At 54.5% G+C, this 19,493-nt stretch overlaps 1 protein-coding gene across 1 annotated transcript; it reads left to right on the top strand.

Annotated features, from left to right (window-relative positions):
- Positions 1-15,390: 15,390 nt before the first annotated feature.
- On the top strand, positions 15,391-17,863 carry AEN (apoptosis enhancing nuclease). The gene is made up of 4 exons (XM_065734323.1): positions 15,391-15,433; positions 15,739-16,319; positions 16,750-16,950; positions 17,262-17,863. Exons 2-4 carry the CDS (start codon positions 15,741-15,743, stop codon positions 17,460-17,462), a joined length of 981 nt encoding a protein of 326 aa, XP_065590395.1. The 5' UTR covers positions 15,391-15,433; positions 15,739-15,740; the 3' UTR covers positions 17,463-17,863.
- Positions 17,864-19,493: the final 1,630 nt, after the last annotated feature.

Raw genomic sequence — 19,493 nt, 5'->3', positions numbered from 1 at the left:
ACCGCGACGGCGGCGAGAAGGCGTCACCCTCACCACCCGCTTCCGCTTCCGCTCGACGGAGCAGTGAGGCGGAGTGGACCAGAGTGTCCGCAGAGAGAAAGAGGAGAGCGCCCCCTGGCGGATGGAGGAGCGCTGCGGGGCGCGTCCGCGTGCATTGGGAACCGCCTGTAGGGTGCCCTGCAGCCCTGCAACGCCAAAATCCCGAACCCGTGTAAATCTGCACCCCTATAACCCTGTACCCATTCTGAACCCCTATAATCTTGCAGCTAGTAAGCATGCATAGCTATAAACCCACTCCCCCATAAATGTGCATGCATCCTGCGCCCCCATAACCCTGCACTCCTATAGCCCCTCGCCCCTAGAAACCTGCACACATGCTACATTCCTATAGCTCTGCATCCCATAAGCATGCTTCTCTATAACCCCACACAACCATGAGCAAGCATCATTATATCCCTGCACCTACACTCATCATGCAACCCCATAAATGTCCACCCATCCTCCACCCCTTCAGAACAACATCCCTATGGCCTTATCAGCCTACAACCATCCTGGGCACTTATAACCCTGCACCCAAAAATCTGTAGCCATCCTGCACTCCCTGAAAGCCTGCATGGGTCCTACATCCACTCCAGGACCCTCTGTATTCACCTCAATACCCTCATCCAGACACCCCCTGCACAGTATCCCCAGGGATGCTCTGAATTTTCAGGGTTTGCCTCTCTGTCTCATAAGCCCACCAAGTGTGTGGACCATTCCTCCACTTCCAGAAGCCCCTCTGCTGGCCCAGGGATGAGGGCAGCAGTGGCCAGGCAATGGCATTAGTGCCACAGAGCTGGGGACATGCTTGCCCACACTGGTTACTGTCCTGCAGACCACTCCCCAGGTGGAGGGTCTCAGCCCCATAAAGATCTCCGTGACATTGCTGTCCCCATAAAGCTCCAGGGACGTCACTCCAGTGGGGGTGGCAGTGGGGTGCCAGCACACTGGGGATCTTCATAGCCCTGGGAACCCCTATATAACCCCAGCGCCCACCTTGTGCCCCCACACATCTGTGTGGGAAGGAAGCACCCCATGAACCAGGGGAGCAGCATCCCCTATGGGAGCAGGATGAAAGGACCCACTCTATGGGTCTGGGGGGTCTGCCATTTCCCAGTGGTTTCTCACAGCAGGAGAAACGATGACAAGCCGAAAATGAATGGCCTCAGTGCTTCTCTTTGTTTCCCTTCCTCCCGTGTAATTAATTGGGATCCACCTTAATAGGATAAAACTAAATACTGAAGAGCATCCAACCACACGGCAGCTGGCAGGAAAATAACCGCCCGGCACACACACAGACAGGCAGTTCAACGGACAAATGAGCCATTAACACAGCAGCAATCAGTGCTCCTGAGCTAATAACTCAGTCGCAGCAGCCAGCCAGTGTGGGGGCTCGGGGTGGTGGACCTTTGTGGGAATGGTTTTGGTTTCATTCAACTGCAGGGATTTGCTGATGGGGTTTAAGAAACCTCAGCAAGGCTGGAGGGCTTGAAGTAGGGAGCTTGGTGGGATGCTCAGGGGGTTCAGATGGGATGGAAATAGGTAGAATTGGGCTGGTTGCTCTGCTTTTAGGAAAGGTTCTGTCCATCTTCCAGACACAGGCAGCTTCACAGCAGGCTGGGGGGAGGCTTTGGTGGAAAGCACCCAGAGAAGCAGGTGAGTGTTGCAGACAGAAGCCTACACAAGACTGCTGCACTCTGAGCCATCCTATTTGCTGCTGGGGAAAGTGATAGGGACATTCCCAGCACAGCCCCATGGATCTCAGGCACAAACAGTGCAGTTCTGCTCCCAGCTGCACATTGTCTGTCCCATCTGATGGCTGTCAGCATCAGCTCCCCTATGAAAACCACCCTGTTCCACCCCCAAAACCTCAAACATATCTATGTCCTCATCATGGCTCCTTTGGGATGAGCACAGATATTTCCCATCCATCCCCACAGCTAGCATGGGGGACTAAAAAACAATGAAGCAGAGCTCATTTGCAGTGTTTTAGGTGGTTTAATGAAGCAAGAACCCTTCTGCCGCTGTGTACCAGGTGCTGCAGGATGAGTGGGGCGAAGGACTGAAGAAGATAAGAAAGGATGAACTGCATCACCACACAGCCCCAGCCATCCCCTCACATGGACACTCACAGGGAAAGAAAAACCTTTCCAGGTCCTGAGCATCACTGTCCCCTCTCAAGGCCCCATCCACACTGTGCTGATGGAGGAGAGAAAAACAAATCTTTCCATCAGGCTTTGCAGAGAGCAAAGTTGATGCACGTAGCTCTGCTTGAGGCTGTGCCCTCTCCTAAGGTGCTCTTTCCAAATGTGCACAGCTGCAGGCACCCACATGCAGTAGGAGAGGTTGCTGGGTGATTTAGGAACCACAGGGAAATCCCTTCTGGAGGTGTTTCTCCATGGATTGGATCTGGGGAATTCTTCCAGGAGGAATCTCCAGCAGTGTTTTCCTCAGAAAGGAGAGGCGTCTGTGAGGCTTTCCCTCAAGCAGAGCATCCCACATGCCCCAAGGAGCAGCAAGCTTCTGTCGGGGACATTGTTGGGGTGAGGATGCAGCCAAAGGGACAGCCCTGGGCTGAGGACTCCAACTCCACTTTCTCTCATTTTTCCAAGAGAAAAATAAGATCTACCTTCCTATTTAATTCTGCCTCGATCTAGGAGAGAGAATTCATTCATATTTACAGATTTTTCAGATCCCCTTGCATGAGCATCCAGGCACCCATTCTTATCAAATGGGACAGAGAGGTCCCCATCAGGGCCCCCCTGGCTCCTGTTTCAACTCTTTCCAGAGCCACATGGGGCCAAGCTAGCAGGACTCTGCTGGGACCACCGCCTGGCACCAGTCCCCCCATCCTGCCCCCAGCGCCTTATCACTGCCCTCAGCACCTTCCCAAACTCTCCCGACCTTTACGCAACACAGAGCCCATGCAGGACCTCGGGCAAGGAGCGCCCTGTGCCACCCGTGGGTGACAGCCCTGTCCCTGCTGTGCCAATCGTGGGTGACGGCCCCTCCCGCTGATGCGCAGTGACATTTGCAATCTGTTGCCATGGGCGCTCGGGGACTTTTGCTGTGGAGGGGGATCGCGCTTCTCCCCCCTTTCCTCCTCCTCTCCATCCCTCCCTCTCGATGACGTCATGGATGACCACGGTGGTGACAGGGCCACCTGTGGGCTGGTGAGGGGTTTAAAGAGACAGTCTGCAGCTGCAACAGGAGCCCTGGCTATTGTCTGCGCACCTGGGAGTGGGGGAACCTGTAGCCCCCCGACCACCATCCATCCACCCTCTCACCCACCCATCCCTCCATCCATCCATCGATCCCATCCCACCGCATCTCATCCAGCCAGCCATCCCATCCCACTGCATCCCACCTGTCCCCATATCCTGCACAGCTCCTGCGGTGCTGGGACTCTCCGAGCCGGTTCATGCCCGTGCCAGTGCCGACCTCCCACCACCGCAGTGGATACCCCAAGGTAAGGCTGCGCTTCGTGGCCCCACAGTCCCTCCTGCCACGCTGCATCCACTCCCTGCAGCCTCGGCTCTGACAAAGGGATCACTCTGTGCCACCAAGGGGAGGTGGTGGGGACACCCAGCGCCGGGTACCTGCTGCGATCCAGCCCTGCGGATGCTCCTGCTGCCTCTGGGGAGGGCATGGGGATGATTCCAGAAGATAGGGCAACCTCTGGGACAACGGGTTCCCACTATGGAGGCAGAGCCCTGCCGACACCGAGTGCTAGGATGCTTTTGCTTTGGGCAGCACCAGGCTCAACAGAACCCCATCACCTCCATGACAGCTTTCACAAAGCACCATTGAAAGAATCTCCCATCCCCTCATCTGGGCACCTATCTTCCTTCCTCCTAATCCCTAGCATGTCCCATATGGTGCCATGTACCTGGAGAGGGTGCTGGCAGGTGGTGGTGGGTGCTGCAGGAGCCACGGTACGTGGTAAAAGAACAGAGAAGAGGGATTTCCCATCACCTGGGGGGCAAGAACCAGTCCCCACTGTCTATTCCACTGTCCTCCCAGCCTCAATGGGGTGAGAAGCAGGTAAGTGCCATCGTTCTGGCTGCAGATTTTGATGTCACTCAGATGTGCAGGCAGGGAGTTGGCTGGGAAAAGAGTCCAGGAGCACCTCAGAATGGAGGTCCGTGTGCACGGAGATCAGCACGTCTAGCCCCAGTGAGAGGAAGGGTTCAACCCTTCCCATGGGATGTAACCCAGTGGGGACCATGTAGACTATCCAGATTCTCAGCAGATCCCATCAAGGACTTGTGAGTGTCCCCACATCCCACATCCATGGGGGCTGCATCGGACCCCACTGCCAAAGAGCTGGCAGCCTCGTAACGGGAGTGAGGCAATGGGGCAAAAGCTGTGAGCAGCACTACACAAGGCTGTGTCTGCAACCCTCAGCAGACATCCAGACAGGAAGGGATGGGAACGATGCAGGGTAGGGATGGAACCATGCGATTCTGCAGTCCAATCTTGAGAAATGAGGCCAAACCCACTGCCCAACCAAAGATAAGTGCCACAGGGAGAAGCTGGCTCCTTGCATCCTGGGATGCAGAGAAGCGATGGTAGAAGAGGGTGAGAGCTTGGGCTGGGCCTGGGTTTGAAGTGGAAGAGGCAAAACCAATTGTTGGGTAGATGGAAACTAAGAGGGAACCTCAAGAAATGTCACCATGGTGTTTGTACATCTGGCCATCCCACAGAGGAGTGCACAGCTACAACGTGCAGGGAAGGGCAAGACCCCTGGGGAACCCCCATGCATAAGAGGAAGGGGGTGGCACGATGGAGCAGCCCATGCCTGCCCTCTCAGTGTATGAAGCAGCAATGAAGGGGCACTGACATGGCTGGTTGGTCACCCGATGGTGCTGGGGTGCCCAAGGGAGACTCAGGACCATGCAGGGGGCACATGCTATGTGGACATAATCTTAACTGTGCAGGGAGCTGGAGCTGAGCTGAAAAGAACCGTAGTCTGTCTAGATGGATACATGGAGCAGGCAGGGTACGTAAACACAAGAGGCAGAGAAAGCAGTGGAGTGCAGGCTGGCGAGGGTTGCTGATATCTGCAAGAGCCCATTCCAAGTGCAACCCAAAGAGAATTTGTGTGTGCATGTGTGTGTGTGTGTGTGTGTGTGTGAACACACCCAAATACACATCCGTACACACGTGCCATACCCAAATACGTGTCAGCACTCAGCACATCCGTGCGTCAGCCAATTCCATCCCACCACCTCCTCCTGCAGACACCACTCCTGCAGAGGGACCCTGAAGTGTGGGTAGCTGATAGTGATGTTGTTGCATGGTCTCATCTCTTAACCCATGTTTCTGTGGCACACACTGGACCGTGTGATGCCAAACCTGCAGAGACGGCGATGGCAGTGATGAGCATCCCTCACATCTCAGCCTCCCTCAGCATGTGTGTAGTCTATTAACCCCTCTAATTATACTGTTTTCACTCATCAGGCTTCCCCGTGCCCCCTGGGAGAGGGTGGTGTGGAGCCCGCTCATTGCTGGGCTGCTCTCCTCCAGGGCTGTTATTTTGTGCCCAAGCTGGGGGTTGAGGCTGCCCACCCGAAGAGCAGGACACAGTGTGGAACAGCAATGGTGGCACAGAATATCTCCCATGGCATGGCCATGGCCATCTCCAGCCACAATATCTCATGTCAGGAGCAGCTCCTGCACCCCAACCACCGGGGATAGGGCTGACCCTGGTGTAGATCCCTCAGCTCAGAACCTTAGGACGTTTCCCCAGTGAGATGCTCCAAAGGCATTCCAAATGCACCTAGCCCACTCCCATCCAAAATATGCTTGTCTCTAATAGAGATGCTGATTTGGATGCGCCACAGCTTGTCCCTGCTCTCCTCTCCTCCTCACCTACCGCAAGGGACTGGGTTAAACCTGGAGACTTCGGGGACGCCACAAAGCATCCCCCACCTCCTCCCCATCCCCAGGCCATCTGCCCACACTCATCCATGTTAAACAAACATCGGAGTCTATTATCGAGCCCTGCCTCCCCCTTCCCCCCCGGACAGATGGAGGCTGAGCACACCCGGAGCCCCGGCCCACAGCATTCATGTGTGTGAATGAGAAAATTGAATTATTTATGGCCATGCGAATAAGGCTGGCGGCTGCGGAGGCCGAGCGGAAAGGACTCCATTACGCGGCGAGTACCTGTTGCTATGGAGCTGGGGCTTCTTCTCCTCGAGCACTGCCTCCATCCCTGCCTTGTCCCCATCCCTGCTCCTGTCCCTAGGGTTGTCCCCATGGATGGTGGTTGGAGCACATGTGCCTGGCAGTGTGCATTGGAGTCATCTCTCATCACCCCATATTTCAGAGCACGATGCCTGGGGCGATGCAGGTTTGATGCTGGGGGTTGACATGATGCTGGCAGTGGTCCCCCACGTGCCATGGGCTGCAGCACACATTGAAATCACTGGTGAGGGTTGGGATGGGCAGAAACACCTCATGGCTGTGTCTGGGCGGAGGGGTGACTTTCAGTGAGGGCTGTGCAAAATTCCCCTTAAATCTCCCTTCCTGGAGGCAAAGGCAGCTGTGAGCCAAGCTCCTCTGATTCTCTCCTTTCCCATTTCAGTGGGAAGAAAAGCAGCTTTGCACAAGCACCCTCTGAAATCCGCCTGCATTGCAGCCGCTCCTCGGGAATGCTGAATCCTGCAGCAGTTGAGAATAGTGCTGGGGTATCCCCACTTCTGCTTTCTTCCCAAATCCTCCCATCCACCCTATGGACCTCAGTTCCTCCCTGGGGCCAAGCTGGGCTCTGGGGATAGGATGACATTAAAGCAGTGGTCCCCACTCTGAGCAGAGACTCCCTCTCCCTCCCAGCTCTGTGAGGCTCCGCAGGGCTAAGAATAGACTCCAGCTCCGCTCCTGGGGCTGAGTGGGCTCTGCCGGGCTCAGAGGAATAAAAAGCAGGGAAAGGCTTATTTTAGTCACTGCAGTCAGCAGCTGTGACTCTGCTATACGCAGAGAGCAGCTTTGTACCGTGTTTACCCAACTGCTGCCGGGAGGCACTGAATTGGAGCACGCATCCTACCCTGGGTCAAATGGATGGCCAAATCCTGGCCAAATCCCAGCCTTCACTTCCAACGCTCCTTCCCTTTGTGCCCCCTTCCATCCTCCTCCCACCTTCCTCCTCCCATATTCAGGGGGTGCCTTCCCCCATCTCCTAGCATTCAGCTCCTGCACTGCTTGGTGGAACCCCATGGAAATGTTTAGAACTTGTGTAGGACGTGCCCATGGCACCCAAGACAGATGGATGTCCATGTGTCCAAGCGAGGGACACAGCCAGGATGCTCCAGTGTGGGGCTAGGGGCAGCTCCCACTGCAGGAGAGCAGCCACGGGTCTGCCTCGCACCCATCACCCGAGGGAAAAGCAAGAGAAAGCTAATTGTTACCATGGCTACACCAAGTGGCCTTTCTGCGGGAGCCGCGTCATTGCTGCTGTCACAAGGTTAAGGCGGTGGGGAGCGGTGGCGGTGGGGAACAGGAAGGGGGGTGTGGGGGGAGATGTGTTTTCTTTGGAAAAACCATGGCAACAGCTATTTCTAAGGGAACAGCTGTGCACAGCGGGGCCATGGGGAAGGGGCTGGGGTGTCTCTGTGCCAGCCGTGCTCTGCCGGCAGCGGTGGTGGGACCAGCGGTGCTGAGGCTGGAAGGTGGCTAGGGGCTGTGGGGAGAGGGAAACCACTGCTTATCCAGAGCAAATAAACCAGGGAACCAGAGCAAATACTCCGGGGAAAAGCCCTGCTGCAGCCTGAGGGCAACTGGTGAATGGCGTGAAGTTTGCACAACCGCAATGCAAACATTGGTGGAGATTGTAGGCACGAAGTCAACGCCACAGCTGGTGTGGCTTGCGCTGCTACAATGGTCTTGTGCAGCTGGTGCAGCCTCTTGTGATGGGACCTGAAGTGCAGAGGGCAAACAGGTGCTTTGGGAGAACTAATGCAGCCGTACAGGTGATAGGAGTGTCCTGTAGAGCACTGGGTGAGGGCCCAAGCCAATGGGATGCACAGGGTGCTGGGCACAAGATGAAGTTGTCTGAGGAACCTTCACCCAGCTTTGCCCTCGCTGTGCAACAGCTAAGTGAATCCAGTGAGGAGAAGATGGTATCAGCTGCAACCTTCATCCTGGCTCCTATCGCAACACAGAGCTGGAAATTATCTCTCTTTGCAAGACAGGCTCTTAATTAAGACCATTTCCCTGAAGGAAGCCAAGATGGAGAGCTTCACTTCTCGATATTCCAGTGCTTTCTGGCATTCATTTCCACACCAATTAGGGTGTAAATTAGTCTGCTGGAGTGCGACTCAGTTGCTGCACTCAAGGGAGGCTCTTCAGCACCCGTGCCGTCTTCTTCAAGAGCTCAGTTCACTGTGGCATCATGGCCACACTGGGGACAGGGTAGGGGCAAGCATGGCCCTCAGAGTGCCGTGGTCTGCAGCTGGTGAAAACAGCCCTGGACACAAAGATTGGGGCCTCTGAGAGGTTTCTGTGAGCTTCAGGCACTCTCCTTGGCTGGAGGACTAGCACAACACGACAGATCATGTCAAGAAGACCAAGTATTGGGACCAAAGAAGCAGCTGAAGAATTGTCAGTGGGCATCACAATGGCAACAGGAGAGGGAAGAAGAACAAGGACCACGCCACCTCAACCCTTCCGCAGAGTTGTGCTCTCCAGTACTGCTGGCAGAGAGAGGTGTCTCCAGTTACCTTCTATTGTGAAGAACACACCCAAGACACGACACTGTTGGAGAAGTAGGGCCCTCAGTACAACCACAGCTGCTCATTTTTTGGGTTGCTTCATGAGCAGTCTTTTCCAAGTTCACACCTCTTTCCCAGCCAAGCAACAAAGCTCTCTTTATGAGGAGGGCATTGAGGATAAAATGTTTTGCTTTGCACCCTGAGTATCCTCCTGTCCCACAGGCATGGCCACCCCTCAGCAAATGGGACAAGAAGCCCCTCCTTGTCACCTTTGCTCTTCCCCTTCCCTCCTGCATAACCAAGCAGTGCAAGAAACCCTGTGAGGAGCTGCCTGCTCTTGGGGCATGCCCTCCTACCCCCATTAGTCAGTGGTTGTCTTAAGCACTGAAGCATTTGTAGCCTTATTCTTCCTAATCCTGCCTAATGTAGCTGTGGCTGTCCTCATTAGCCACATAATTGTCGAGCAAACACAAAACAGGCCCTGACACAGTCAAAGGAAATTGGTTTAAAAATACAAACCAGCATTCTCAGATGTTTTCATAGGGGGGCCCTTCTATTTCTTTGCATTCACAGAGTGTTGTGTGAAATGATAACAAAAAAAAAAAAAGACTTCTCCTCCAAATGTTTTTTTTGTTGTTGTTGTTGTTTGTTTTTGTTTGTTTTTTAAGATTTTCTTATGACAAGATGAGTTTGAAACAGCAGAGGGAAAATCCTCCTTGGTTCCTGTGCTGGTGGAGGACGAGTGCATCTCCTGCTGCTCTCCCCTGCCACACAAAGGGGTTTCCACGCACAGAAGATGGTATCACCCATCCATGCAAACACACACCACTCAGTGGTGCGGTTGCCCAGGGAGAGGTTTTGCCATTCCCATCTCTCAGTGATAGAGTCAAAGGGGCTCCATCCAATTCTGACAGCAGATGACAGGGCTAAGTTAATTGAGGCAGCAGTAAGAAATCTAATTAACCTGCAGTATGTTGTTTAATTTGTGCAAAGTTGTTGTGGTTACTCAGCTATAAACTCCATCCCGGTTCTAATGACAGCGACACACGTGGCAGCAGCAGAGCATCCTGTTGGTGGGCAGCCACCTCGTGCTCACCCCTGAAGATGCCCTCAATTAAGTGCAGAGTGTTCCAGTGGTTGCCTCCATCTGCTTCTTCCATGGCATTTGAGACCCTTCCCTAGCTCCAGCCTTTGGAACAGGCACCTTGTGCTGCTTCTCCACCTGCTCTGGCATTTGACACCATTGCACAGCTTCCAGAAACCAGCCTCCATGAGCTGGTGGTGTCAATCTGTTGATTGCACTGAAGTCTAGGAGATGGGCTCAGGTCGCTGAGCTCCCACCGCAGCTCTTAGGCTGTAATTACGTTCAAGTCTCTCTGCTTCAGTTATTTCTTCTTGCTAATGCTTGGAGCTGCTGTACCACTCTTTTCTTCGAGGCTGACCTCCATGTAGCTTCCCAGGAGAGAGCCAAGCCTGTTATTTCAACCAATTCACAAACCATCTCCCAGAGGTCAGTTACCCATTATACGACTTTCTGAACAGCAGGAATTTGCAGGGCTGCTGGTGCCGAGCTCTTTGTGTTGGCTGGGGGAGAAGCAGAAGAAAAAGGATGGATGCTGTGTGCTAGCATCGCTCCCCGCATTCACCTTCCCCAAAGATCCTGGACCAACCAAGAACTGACCGCGGTGCTGAGCCCCGGCACCTCCATACCCTACAGGACACCCTTCACATCCTTGGATGGAGAAGCTTTTGAGTCAAGATGAAATTCCTAGCAAACAAAATTCCTAGCAAACGGCATTCCATGCAAGCACACGGGTGCACATGTGTCTTGATATCCAGAGATGAAGCAGCACCCTGAGCAGTGCAGCGTGAACACAAACACAGGGAATGCCTTTTTTAAGTTGAGGAATCCCATTGCCTGGGATCCTTCTGAAGCTTTTGCACTGTAAACAATGCTGGTTGGTGACATCCAGCCCACATATGGCCAAGCTCCAGTAAAGGAAGCTCAATCACTGTCGCTTTTGGAGGAGCAAAACCAAGTCAGGATGCTCCGAGTGGTGAGAAAGAGGCTGCCAGGAGGAAGAGGAGCTCGGTTTGGGTTTTTCCTCCTGTTTTATTTATTTATTTATTTATTTTTAAAGTATTAAAAAGTGGCAGTGCTAGCGAAGGGTAATTATCCCTCTGTTCCAGCTGAAATACAATTAAGGCAGCTCTCAATGAGCCCCCGGGATATTGTGGTTTACTAATTAACAAGCGGATATGCTGTGGCCCCTGTCATGGCAATTACAGCATGAGACAGGCTTCAGGAGCTCTAATTACACGTCAGCCCGCGACACACGCTGCAATACAAATTAACGAGGGCCAGGGCTGGTGACAGAGGGAGTTCACCCAGTGAGGGGCTGGGGAGGGACTGGGGACAGGGATGGGGATAGGGAACGTGGTGTGGTCTCCCAGCCTTGGGAAGCAAACTGGGAATGACATTGGTGCATGGCAGTGGTACACGGAGATGCGGGAGCCTTGAGCACACTTTGCTTTGCTTCTGCAGCCTGATGAGATGAGTGGCATTTTGGAGGGCTGCAATGAATAGCAAGTATCACATTTTCCATTGTTAATTCCCAGACCAATAAAGCTGCTGTTAAGAAAAGAAGTCATATGGGAAACACCCAACAGAGCTTTGGCTGCTGACAAACAACTCACATGGCTCCCTGAGCCAAGAGAAATTATTCTGACAAATTGTTTACTGGGAAAAGGGGAGTGGCCCCAGGTTGAATTCACTGAATATCTTTGGCCAGCTATGAAAAAATAGTAGTAATAATAATCAGGATTTTTGTAAATCCAATTTGATGCATTCCATTTTAAAGAAAACTTTTCATTCAGAACATACTAAAAAGATGTATTTAAATTGAGATGTGCACCTGAAGGGGACATTTTGTTTCTGACAGAGCGAGATGACGTTTATAAGGTGCTGCATTTCAGGAAGGGCAGTCCCACAGGAGAGGGATGGGGAACACAATAGGGACACTGGGGTCCTCTGGTGGGACCAGCAATGCAGCACAGGGGACATTGGGACCGTGTGCCACATCCCCCCTAGAAGCACCTCCTCGCTCATCCACGCACAAAACATAGAATAGAATCATAGAATATCTTAAGTTGGAAGGGATCCATAGGGATCATTGTGTCTAATTCATGGTCCTATGTAGGACAACTCAATACGAGAGCACAGAGGGTTCACAGCAGATGGGTGATTTGCCCTGAGAAGCTGTGGGTGCCCCATCCCTGGAGGTGCCCAAGGCCAGGTTGGATGGGGCTCTGGGCAGCCTGAGCTGGTGGGGCAGCCCTAAGCCATTCTGTGATTCTATAATTTCTAGTTGAGGATTTGGGGCTGGGTGTGCCCAGATGGTCAGGACCAGCATTTCTGGGGAGGAAGGAGAAGGACATGAAAGGGTGAGAAAAGGGGAAACTGACCCTGTCCCCACACCCAGATCACAAAGTCACCAGAGGCACAGCAGCCGCAGAGTGGTAGCAGGGGAGGGCAGCACCACCTTGTGCCTAAGTCCCAAAATAGATCTCATTAACCATCGCAATTAACACTAGATGGGCCCTGTCTCCTCCCCACCACCCCAACCAGGGCCATACATAAAAATAACAGTTTATTACACAGCAGGCACAGCCTGGCTTATCGCTACAGACAGGAAATTGCTGCGCAGAAACTGCACGTTTCGCTTTTAATAAGTTTGGCAATAAAATGTCTCATCAAACGAGGCCATGACAGAGCTATAATGAAGCCTCCGTGCAGCCCCTAATTGCTTACTGCTCTCCTGGGGGTGAGCCAGCAAAGCGGGGTGGGCTGGGTTTGCTTTCCTGCTGCCCGACAGCCCCATAGCAGCATCACCCTGAGCTCCCCACCTGCTGTCCCCATGGCCATAGGATGCCCCCAGCCCTGGGGAGGAAGCAGGGGATGGGGACAGCCAGCAGCACGCAGGTGGTTAATAGGAGAAATGGAGATGTGTTGGGGCTGGGATTGGGAAATGAGGCATTTTCGAGTCACAGCAGGGATGTGCTGGTGCTGGCAGGGGTCCTGGCTGGGCGAGCAGCTTTGTTCATCTCGGCACCACGCTCAGGGACTTCACCTGGAATTGCTGATCCACATTCATAAACATGACCACATTAATTGGCCGCCGCCGCCGCCACCTCCCAGTGCAGGGACTTGGCGTGCACTCAGCTCCCATCCCAAACATCCCGTCCCCATGCCTGCAGCCACCACACACAGGCAGGGACACGGCTGGGGACGGGGAGAGGACAGAGGACGAACGCGTCTGCCTGCAGCCACCCACGGGCACCCACTGCAGAGCCCCGTGTTAGACATAAATCACCAACATCCTCAAAAAAGAGATCTAGATCTTTGCAGAAAGCCCTGAAGGCATGGGCAGGGATGGCCAGCAGCAGACACCTTGCCCAAAGAATGACCCAAAAGCTCTCCTTGCAGGGGCAGGAAGGGGACACAGCCACTCGGTGCTCAGTGTGAGCCCAGGCTTGGAGCAGGGCCAACCTCGTAAATTATTCATCCCACACATTCACCCTGTTACTCACTCCGTGATCCGCTTCAAGTTTTACTGATTTTGTTATTATTTCCAACGGCACAAACGCTGCAGAAATGTCCCTGGGCTCCGGCGTGCTGTGTACGCACCACAGCACTGCAACACCAAGAACAGTGCCAGCAGCGCTGGGCCCCACACCACTCTTCTCCATGGGAGCACCCCTTGACATCTCCCTTCCACCTCTGTTCCCACGTTCTCCCTTGTATCAGCCAGTCGTTTTTGCCCCTTTGCATCCTTTCTCCCCAGTGCGAGCTCCTCGCAGTACATTTGTTGTGTTCCCCCCCCCCCCACACTCTTCCTCCCTCTGTGCTGTGGGGTGTGCATACTGCCTGCTGCTAACCCAGGGTCAGTGGGATCAGAGGGGCTCTCACGTGGACCAACTTAAAGCAGTTTTGACTTTTTTTTTATTGTGATGGAGACAAAGGGCACTGCTATTCGCCTGCAACCTGTCCTGTAAAACCAGAAAAAAAATGTTTTTCTTTTCCTCCCAAATGCCATTAAAGCTCTCACCAAGGTTTCTGTGTGAGCACGAGGGTACTGGAGCAAAGCCCATACACCCTGCAAAGCACAGAGCCTGGGAAAGAGCTGGCTGAGCAAAGGATGCAGTTGGTGGACGGGGCTACTGGGGAAGCCAAGGTTGAGTGACCCCCACGTACGACAGCGGTGTCCCAAGGAGATGCTATCAGCCACCACACCGACAGGCACTGGGGGGCCAGAGGGGTCTCCCAGTGCTCCAGCCTCAACCAGGGATCCAGTAGCAAAGCCTCTGGGGCTGCAGCTTGTGCATACAGACCCACGGGGTGACAGAGAGCTGAGAAAATCCCAAAAGCTCCAAGGAGCCAGCCCCAAGAGCTGCACTGAAATAACTGAGCTGAATAGGAATCTCTGCAAAAACTCCTGCCCTGGCTCCCTCATAAGTTGTCCAGCTGCTCTCACTAGGGGAATTAATTAGCTGAGCAGGTGGGACGTAAGGAAGGGAGGCTAAACAGGAGGCAATGGGTTTGAGGAAGAGGTTTGCTAGCTGGAAGGAAAGCCATAAAAGTACACGGAAAAATTAAACGGTGCTTTCAATCTTCCCTTTCCAACCAGGCAGAACGGAGCAGGGCAGAGGGTGGGAACACCCATCCTGCACCCCTACATCCCCACAATGGTGGGTGACATCAGCGTGGTGGCCACGGGACAAGGACGGCTGCAGTGCCCTCTGGAAGACTAGTGATTTTGTTGTTGTATGGCTCATCCCACCACAACAAGTCACAGTCTGCCTTAGGGCGCACGGTCTCTCCGGCGCTGCAGGAGCCTCCCGGCCCCATAGTGAGGATGAGATGGTGGTTGGGCTGCTCCTGGATCCTCCTTCACTTCTGATCACCTCGGACATTGCTTTTGTGAAAACCCAAAGCAAAGCAATGAGAGGTCGGTCTGAAACACTGCTGCTGCTGTGTCTTGGTTGGAGCTGCCCCACCAGGGATGTGCACCCCATGTCACCGCCCCTCAGCTGCGACACTGTCCCCAGCAGCAGCTCCCCACACTACAGCCCTACAGTCAGGGTACCTATAGCCAAACTACAAGCACAGAATGGTTGGGTTGGAGGGGACCCTAAAGACAAGTTCCAACACCCTGCCATGCACTGCTTGGCACCCACCAGCCCCGGCTGCCAGGGCTCCATCCAGCATGGCCTTGTGCACCTCCAAGGACAGGGCACTCACCATTCCTATGGGAAAACTGTTCTAGTGCCTGCGATAACCTCAGAATCGAACACCTCTGTTTAAGCTGGAGCATCCTACAGTTGGGATACACTATGGCTAGGACACCCTATCACCAAGGTACCCTGTAGCTGGGACACCCTATAGCCCAGAGCATCCTACAGGCAAACCGCCCGCGCCCTATACCCGAGGCGCCCGACCGTTGGGGAGGAAGTAGTCCCGCCCCTCCACCGCGACGCACCAACCCCGCCCCTCGTATGCAAATCATTCCTCCCGCTCAGCCAATAGGAAAGCAGAGGGGGAGTGGCCACGTCAGAACTTGCCCGGGCATGCGAACGCGGCGGCTTCCGGGCCGGACACGTGGGAGCTGTGCCGTGCTGCGGTGGGTGCGGGGGTCCGGGCTGGGTAGTGCTGGGGGTCAGTGGGGCGGTTATACGTCTGAGGGTGGGAAACGGGGCAGGCAGGGGGCTGGGGTTGTGTAACGGGGCGGGTGAGGGTATGGGGTTGCGTAATGGGGCGGGTAGGGGCCCGGCAGTAGACAAGACGGGACTTAGGGGAGTGTGCGGTGATGCGGGGGGAGGGAGTGGCAGTGGGGCTGAGGATGGGATTAGCAGTTACAGAGTGTATTTAGGGAGGAGGCACTCACTGTCCCGTGCCTCCCTTCCCCCTCCCCCCCCTTCCTCTCAGGCATGTCTCCGGGAAAGAGCCACGTGATCCCGCTGCTGCTTCCCAAAGCCTCCGCGCCCACCCCTAAGCGCACCCATGGTCCCGCCGGGTCCCCCAGCCCCAGGATGACGCCGCAGGGTCCCGGCAGCAAGAAGAGGAGCCGCAGGCACCAGCGCTTCATGGAGCGGCGGGCGCTACTGGAGCAGAGGGGGCTGCTGAGACCCCGCCGCCGCTTGGGCACCCAGGGACCCCCGGGTGGGCTCAGCAGTGTGACACCGCGTGGCTGGAAGGCCCCCAAGCTCGGGGACGGCATCGCGGGCCGCTGCTCGGGGACGGCCGCGGGTAACAGCATCACAGGGGTCCAGCCGTGCCTCCCACGTCCCAACAAGTATGTGGCCATTGACTGCGAGATGGTGGGCACGGGCCCGCGGGGCAGACAGAGCGAGCTGGCACGCTGCTCCGTCGTCAGCTATGACGGGGACGTCATCTATGACAAATATGTCCTGCCCCTGCTGCCCGTCGTGGATTTCCGCACCCGCTGGAGCGGCATCACCAGGCGGCACATGGAGAGTGCCATCCCCTTCCGGACTGCCCAGGAAGAGGTGAGGTCCTGGAGCTGCAAGAATTAAGGGCTGATAGTTGGGTTTGTGGCGGCTGTGCGCAGTGACTCTGGTGTGTGATTTCATAGAATTGTTAAGGTTGGAAATGATCACTAAGGTCACCCAGTCCAACCCCACCCCTCCCCCGCCATGCCCCTGACCACATCCCTCAGTGCCACATCCCCACGGTCCTTGAACACCCCCAGGGATGGTAACTCCTCCATCTCCCTGGGCAGCTGTGCCAGGTCATCACTGCTCTTTCTGGGAAGAACATTAGCTCAGAAATGGGGCTCACTTGTTGCTTCTCATTCCTTGGAAACGGGGGAAAAAGAACAGACCTGAAGAAACAGCACTGAGTGCAAAGTGGTTTATTCTATACTTAAAGTGCTTCTCTTGCTGCACCGCCCATCTAACCCCACTCTGACTCTTCCAGATCCTGAAAATCCTGAAGGACAAGATTGTGGTCGGGCATGCCATCCACAATGACTTCCAGGCCCTGAAGTACTTTCACCCCAAGGAGCGGACGCGGGACACCAGCCGCATCCCACTGCTCAACCAGAGGGCCGGGCTGCCCGCTGGGGCCAACGCCTCTCTGAAGAGCCTGGCCAGACACCTGCTGCAGAAGAAGATCCAGGTGAGCCCCACAGATCTTGGAGGGAAGTGGGAGTCACGGTTTATGGGGTCCTGGATCAACTTGGGGAGGCAGAGACAGTTTTGTGTGCATGTCCTTTGGTGAAGAGATGTGCTCACCTTTTAGTTCCATCCAGTGTTGCGTGTAAACCTTCAACTCTTGTTCTTAAGACAAGCCAGGAGTTAGACTTGATGATCCTTACGGTTCCTTCCTACTTGAGATGCTCTGTGATAATGTTTTGTTCTATGATTCTAAGTGCTGTGGGTGATTTTTGCCGTCCTCTTTCCCTAATGATGCTTCTCCCTTTTGCTCAGGTGGGCTGCAAAGGGCATTCATCAGTGGAGGATGCACGGACGGCCATGGAGCTGTACAGACTGGTGGAGGTGCCATGGGAGGAGGAACTAGCACGCAGCCAGCCCCCCAGACCCCCCAGCCCCACAGACCCCAGCTCTGACAGCCACCAGTACATGGATGACCAGTACTGGCCACAGGACCTGATGGTGGGCACCCTGTGACCAGGGACAGTGCTCTGTCTGTGGTGTTGGGGATGTCCTGGTGCCTTCACCTCTGAAGCGTGGAGGGACACACGGGGTCATGGTACCACCCTGGAGGAGCGCAGTGGTGGAGTGGTGCTCTTAGGGCTCCTCTGATGCCCTCTCTGGTGTCCTCTTGCTGCTAATGGTTGGAGAGCTGAGGCGAGTGGGTTCTCTGAAGGTTACGTGGTCCATGCTGCACGCCGTGGCCTTGTGACAGCAGTTCAGAGTGGTTGTGCTGCTGCCTGGTTGCTGCAGAGCATCTGGGGCTGGTGTTACACCACCAGTGTCCTCCCCATATTCTTTGCACAGTAAAACCTAGAAGGGAAGTCCAGGTCTAAACAGTTTCTACATCCCATGGGCGACAGCTTAGAATGCACTTTGTCATATTTGTCCAGTTCTGGATTAAAAATGACTGTTGCAAAAGCCTTCTGCGTGTGCTGGTGTGATCGAGTGCTGTGTTCCAGCAGTTCTAACTCACCTGACATTGGAAGATGACTCTTTGGTGGCCTGATCATCGCTGGGGTAAACAAGTCCCAGAGCTGGGGTGGTCCCCTCTGCTCTGAGACTCCTGCAGGGACACCTGCAGTGTGGGGCAGGAGTTGTGTTCAGCCAAGGCTGGGGAGTTCAGAACACACAGCTGTCTCTAGGTCCTGTCTGGTGAAACCAGGGTAGTGGGCTGGATGTTTATCAGCTGTGACTCATCCTGCATGACAGTTGGGCACAGGCAAGAGACAGGAGCGATTGAAAAAAAGAAACAATCAGAAAAGCGTTTCAAAGTCTTAGCCAATGTTTGAGTGCAGCAGTGCAGCTCGTGTGGAAGCATCGCTTCTGTGCTTCCATTCCCAGCTCTTGGAGAATGTGGGATACGAACTGGGGGTTGGGGTGGGTTTATGTTGGCTTGGAAGGGCTGAAATGGCTCTGCTGGGAGGCCCATGACTCCCTAAGGCACAACTGGAGCGATGTGCTGGTGGTGGAGCATCTCTGCAGGGCTTCTGGGGAAGCTTCAAGAAGGAGACGAGAAAGCAAACCCTGGGACAGGTGTTAGGATAGACCTGCTGACATCAGGTTTGCTCAGAATAACACGGATGGCAATGTTCCCCCTTTTTCCGCTCAGCGAACCGATCAGGGCTTTAATCAGGATTTTCACAGATGTCTGTGAATATTCACCTAAATGTCAGGGAGCTGCTGTGCTGTGCTGCTGCTGGTGGTGCTGAGCATCCTCAGGCAGGCAGAGCACAGGAGCCAGCTCCTGGCTGACGTTACATTTCGTGACAACTCAAGGCTGGGCAGAAAAGCCGTCGGTTGTCTCAACGACCCTGAATAATGATTAACACGAGCCCACGATTCCAGCAATGGGAACTCGGGGCTTTTTTATCAGAGGAAAAACATTGTCAAATGAGTTCTTTCAGGCAGCTGCAGGAGCAGGTAACTGATAAGCTCGTCATTGGAGTGGGGCTGAGCCAATGGGAGCCGATGGCGACAGCTTTTTCTTCTGTCTAGCAACAGCTTCTCCCTGAGCAGCAGATAACAATTGGAGCCGCTGTTACAGAGGCCTCCCTTCCCCACCATCCGACTGAATGGAGCTCCTCATGAGGGACCCTCCAAAACTGAATCCGGCGTGGGTTGTCCCATTTTGTGCATAGTTTTGGTGCTTTTGGTTGGGGGCTTTGCAGTTCTTGGAGCAGGGTGCTTCTGCCCTGTGCTGGCTGTGTGGCCGGAGATGCTGGACTCCGCTCCTTCTGCATGGCTGTGGGATGGCCATAGGGTGGATGTTCAGTACACAACAGGGTTTTGAGCAAGAGACCTCCAGGGATGTGTCTCTCACTCTGTAAGCGAAGTCATAGTCCTCAATGTGGTCATGGTCCCCAGCGTGGTCCTGTGCACGAAGCGATGCGGGTACCAAAGAACAACCCCTATCCAAGGGCATTTTGTACTGTGTCTGCTTTGCTGTGGGGACGTGGAGTGATGATTTACCCCATCTGAGGCCGTTCATTGGAAACCAAGCTGGTT

The sequence above is a fragment of the Cyrtonyx montezumae genome, unplaced genomic scaffold (assembly GCF_038088225.1).
Source record: "Cyrtonyx montezumae isolate F1298 unplaced genomic scaffold, pur_monq_1.0 scaffold_17, whole genome shotgun sequence".
Taxonomy (NCBI): domain Eukaryota; kingdom Metazoa; phylum Chordata; class Aves; order Galliformes; family Odontophoridae; genus Cyrtonyx; species Cyrtonyx montezumae.
Note: the sequence above shows the minus strand (reverse complement) of the source record. Positions and strands in the feature narration are given on the sequence as shown.

Coding starts and splice junctions, on each gene's coding strand:
- AEN (XM_065734323.1), top strand. CDS start 15,741: ATGTCTCCGGGAAAGAGCCACGTGATCCCGCTGCTGCTTCCCAAAGCC. Junction 16,320..16,749: donor TCCGGACTGCCCAGGAAGAG/GTGAGGTCCTGG, acceptor TGACTCTTCCAG/ATCCTGAAAATCCTGAAGGA. Junction 16,951..17,261: donor TGCTGCAGAAGAAGATCCAG/GTGAGCCCCACA, acceptor CCTTTTGCTCAG/GTGGGCTGCAAAGGGCATTC.